Source organism: Penaeus japonicus, unplaced genomic scaffold, assembly GCF_977035675.1.
Source record: "Penaeus japonicus unplaced genomic scaffold, GWHDUDI00000001_assembly GWHDUDI00000003, whole genome shotgun sequence".
In the NCBI taxonomy this organism is placed as follows: Eukaryota; Metazoa; Arthropoda; class Malacostraca; order Decapoda; family Penaeidae; genus Penaeus; species Penaeus japonicus.
The window spans coordinates 38,604,479-38,609,478 of record NW_028234405.1 but is presented as its reverse complement, the minus strand read 5'-3'; the positions used below and the strand labels follow the sequence as shown (position 1 = coordinate 38,609,478).

The window sequence follows — 5,000 nt, the reverse complement described above, 5'->3', positions numbered from 1 at the left end:
GCATCAGCACTGTTCGCCTTTCGGTGAGCGCAGTGATGTAAGGTCAGCTCTAATAGTGCGAGGAGTAGTGCACTAACATGTGTCCTTAATATTAATCCTCTCCCGTATGATGTTCGATGTTAGATGATTGGGCGTGAAGAGAATATGTAATGTGTGATTGATTATATATCTGAATATGTAGTATAAGATTAAGTGGATTTGTAATGTATTACTAATTAGATGATAAAATGCGTATGTATTCTAAATTATTATGATATATGTAATTGGTTTTGCAAATCTATTTAATTAACTAGGTTCACGCATCAGCATACAAAAATATCTAGTATTTAAAGAAAAAAATATAGAAACATACGGAAACGTTGGTAGTTCGTCTGAATGTGGGCGCGTCCTCTCCACATTCATCTTGTGTCGGGCTGTGCGAATTGAACGCGGTCTGGCCCTTTCTGATCACGGTGACACAGGCGGTGCCCTTTGATGGGAGATTGGGTTGTGCTTTGGGTGGAGTAGTTGGCGGAAGTGAGATTTGGGGCTGCGTGGCCTTTGCAGCATCAGTTGGAGGCTTCCGAAGGTCGCAGGGATATTGGCAGGCGTCGAAAGGTCGCTGGCACCTGTGAGGTGAGGAGTACCTCGTCGTGGCTGGATTTACTAACTTGCGAACATGCCCCTGCATTCACTATACGTTCCACTGCATTGTGCCTATATTAACCAATTATCCTCACACATTATGTCCACAAATGAATTACTCGTTAAAGTAAAGACCATTTATGTATTGGTTTACTCACGTAAATGTGCTCCCTTTGAACAACACGTTTCAAAGAGCTTTTTATTAATGGGAATTCCCCAGCGCGCGCAACTGGGGGTTCAGATGACTTCCAAACGGGCGGGTTCGAATCCTGGCCACGGTTCGAGAAGAGAAAAACCTTCCTTCACTCGGGTTAAGGGCCTCTCACTCCCAAGTCCAAGGGCCCTGCGAAATAAGGCACCGCCCGACTCCGTGAAACCGAATCAGAAACGGTATCGGATTAGATCACAAATCCTCGTCCTTGCACTGGATAAGGCTGGGTGGAAGAAGGCAGATTTTCTTTGCAGCGATAGCCTGGGAATTGTTCTTTGTAATCTCTCTATCACTCGCGGGAACAATGAAGATTGTATAGCAGATACAAAACGTGTTCTCATGCCATCGTTGCTGCCGTCTTGCTTGGAACGCTTTCCGCTCTATCCTTTCTTTGTTTCTTTCTTTCTTTACCGCATTGCACTGCTGGTCCTTTCCTCTTTTTGTCTCTTGTCTCGCGGACCGTTTAGTCTGGACACTCTCCTCCGAATAACTCGAACGGAAAATTTTGTTAGATTGTGGACCAACGGAAATGGTTGTTAGGTTATGAGGATAATAAGAAAAAAATCCGGACTAGGAGTAACAAATTGATTATTAGATCGTGAGGGTATAACACAACAATAGTTGTTCTTAGATTATGAGAATAGCAAAAGAGTGATTATTCTGTTATGAGAATACCAAAAGAATAATTATGAAATCATGTTCTAAAAATAGTGCAACAGCTGTTCGGATTGTTTACATTGGTTAGCGTATACGCGGCGCCCTAGAGGAATGGCATGCCGTGACATTTAGAACGAGTGACTGAAATCCTTCTGTTTTCAGGGTCGCGGTGGTGCGTGGTGATGCCACCGCCGCCGCCGCCGCCCGCGCCGCGGATGCCGGGCCCCCCCGCCCCCCCGCGCCTTCCTACTGCAAGAGGAGGCGGTGGCGGAGGGGATGCCCGCGGTGCCCTGCTGGCGGACATCAGGGGCGGCGCCACGCTCAGGAAGGCGGTCACCAATGATCGCTCCGCGCCGCAGGTCGGTGAGTAAATCCCCGATTTCTTTCTGGTGTCCAATGCCCTTGGATGCCTCTTGATGCGTCTTGATCTCCTGGTGGCTTTTGTGGGCGACCGAACTGGATCTTCGGGAGGAGCTGCAGGTGGGCGTCGGCTGTGGCTTACGGAGTTTCGAAGCGCACAGACTCATATTTAGATGTTAGAGGAGTCAGTATTTGCAGTTTGTGCATTTCATATTATCATTATCTTTGATAAGGCTATTATAATGAACCGATGAGGGAAAAGGAGACTAGAACATGAATGTTGGAAAGTAGGTAAGTTTACGTTTAAACGTACGTATGTATATATGTATATATATGTATCAATGTATATATATGTATGTATATATGTGTATATATATGTTTGTTTATATGTATGTATTATATATGTATCCAGATATATATGTATGTATATATGTACATATGTGTATATATATATGTATATATACATATTTATATGTATATATGTATGTGTATTTATGTATGTGTATATATGTATATATGTATATATATGTATACATATGTGTGTATATATATGTATGTACAAATATGTATATGTGTGTATATATATGTATGTATACATACATATATATATGTAGATATGTATGTATATGTATATATGTATGTTTTTATGTATATGTATATATGTATATGTATATGTATATGTATATATTATGTATATATATGTATATATATGTATATATATGTATATGTATTTATATATGCATGTATATATGTATATATATGTATATGTATTATATGTATATATGTAAATGTATATATATATTATGTTATATGTATATATATGTATATATATATATGTATATATATAATATATGTATATGTATATATATATATATTATTGTATATATGCATATATGTATTTGTATACATATGCATATATGTATTTGTATACATATGCATATATGTATATGTATACATATGCATATATGTATATGTATATATATGCATATATGTATATATATATATATGATATATATTTATGTATATTTATATATTATGTATATGTATATATTATGCATATGTATATATATATATGTATGCATATGTGTATATATATGTATGTATATGTATATGTATATACATGTATGTATATGTATATGTGTATATACTTATGCATTTGTATGTGTATATATTTCTGTATATGTATATGTGTATATACTTATGTATATGTATATATACTTATGTATATGTATATGTATATATATGTATATATGTATGTATGTATGTATGTATATATGCATGTATGTATGTATATATGTATGTATATGTATATGTATTTATGTATGTATATGTATTTATGTATGTCTATATATGTATGAATATGTATATATATGTATGTATATGTATATATATTTATATGTATATATTTATGTATATGTTTTATGTATATGTATATATATGCATATGCATATGCATATGTATATATTTGTGTAAATATATGTATAATTATTTTTATTTATGTATGTATATATGTATGTGTATTTATATATATGTATATAGATGTATATGTATTTATATATATGTATATCTGTATGTATATATGTATATATATATGTATATGTATATGTCTATATATGCATATGTATATGTCTATATATGTATATGTATATATTTATTTATATGCATATATATATTTATATATATGTTCATGCATATATTTGTGTATATGTATATGTATATATATGTATGTATATATAAGGATATATACAATAAATTATTACATGTACATATATACATACATATATATTTATGTATTTACATATTTGTGTGCATGTAAATATATGCATGTACATATATATATATATGTATATGCATTTACATATGTATTGTATATATATTTATGTTTTAATTAATATATTTATATGTATTTATATATGTTAATACATATTCAGGTATTTACTTATTTATTAATTATTTATATGTTTGCATTTGCCTCTATAAAAAATAATATGAAATGGTGAAGCTGAATGCGGCAGAATATTATAGGGTGGGTTAGCGTAAAGTAGAACAGCCAAGGGAGAGAACATTTACAACAGGCAGGTGTATTTCTTAAACAGTCCATCGACAGCGCGCCCATATTGGTATTGTAATAGGTTGAATGGTAATCAATCGAGGAGGCAATTCAGTGCAGGTTACGGATCCTGACCAATAGTAAAGGTGGTCGATATAATTTCAAGTGAAAAATAAAAGATATATGTACTATATCGCGAGTCTAATTTGACGAAGGTAGTATGCGGCCATTGAATGGCCAGTCGAGCCAGTCTGCGGGTGTTACGTGTTCCGAACACGCGCGTGACGTCTTGCGCCTGCGTGAGATGGCCCGGGGCGCGCGAGAGGGTTCTGGAGGGGGAAGGGGGAGGAGGAGGAAGAAGAGAGAGTGAGGGAGGGGCCAATAACTGCTGCAGGAGTAGAGCAGGCCGTGGCTCGCTCACATTCACAGTAGCCGTTGAGCCGTGGTTGGAGATGGTACTCTGTGAGGTACAGGACAAACCGAGCTAAGGGTGGACCCGGGATTGCGTAGCGAGGGGGATAATCGCGCCCAGAGACAGGAAGAGAGGCGAGGGGGAAAGAAGAAACCTCGAGTGTTGGTGTCCTGGTGGTGGTGGATGCTGCAGTGGTGGCGACGCTGCTGCAGTGCCGGCGGTGAACCTTTTGGATTTTGTTGCTTGGTGCTTCATAGAATGTGGATAGTGGCTTAGAATCCCGGTGCAGTGCATCGTTTTTAATTTTTAAACCTGTAGTATGTTTTTTTTATAATAGTTGACTTGTAGTGAGGTGGAATGATGCAGACGACACATTGCTCGGCTCTGAAAAAAAAGATAAAAAAATCCCAATGTGATGAAAACCTGGATCCCCTCCGTGTGGAAGCGTATCCGAGTGCCGAAAGTGAATATTATCCCGTTAGAAAGAGTATTGCGTCGGATTCAACGGGGGATTGATCGTGGATGGGGCGCGCATTGAACACCCACTCCTCAGTTTGGTGTTCCTTTTGTTTTTGTTGTTTTTGTTTATGCAAGAAACATCCCGACACTAGGCTACACTCTCGATTCAGCTGCGTGTTATTGAATGCATTGGGCTTTCGGAAGAATGTAGCGCGGAGAATGTAGAA

At 36.8% G+C, this 5,000-nt stretch overlaps 1 protein-coding gene across 10 annotated transcripts in view; it reads left to right on the top strand.

Moving 5' to 3' along the window:
• Positions 1-5,000, top strand: part of LOC122253497 (uncharacterized) — a 50,843-nt gene that overhangs the window by 14,831 nt on the left and 31,012 nt on the right. For 7 of the 10 annotated variants that reach the window (XM_086532147.1, XM_086532188.1, XM_086532180.1 and 4 more), the window contains exon 2: positions 1,655-1,855. In XM_086532147.1, the coding sequence (XP_086388273.1) occupies positions 1,675-1,855 (181 nt within the window). In that variant the 5' untranslated portion in view covers positions 1,655-1,674. Of the gene's footprint in view, positions 1-1,654; positions 1,856-4,329; positions 4,535-5,000 lie in introns of those variants that run through there. The other 3 variants (XM_086532208.1, XM_043016645.2, XM_086532217.1) reach the window with 2 other exon arrangements.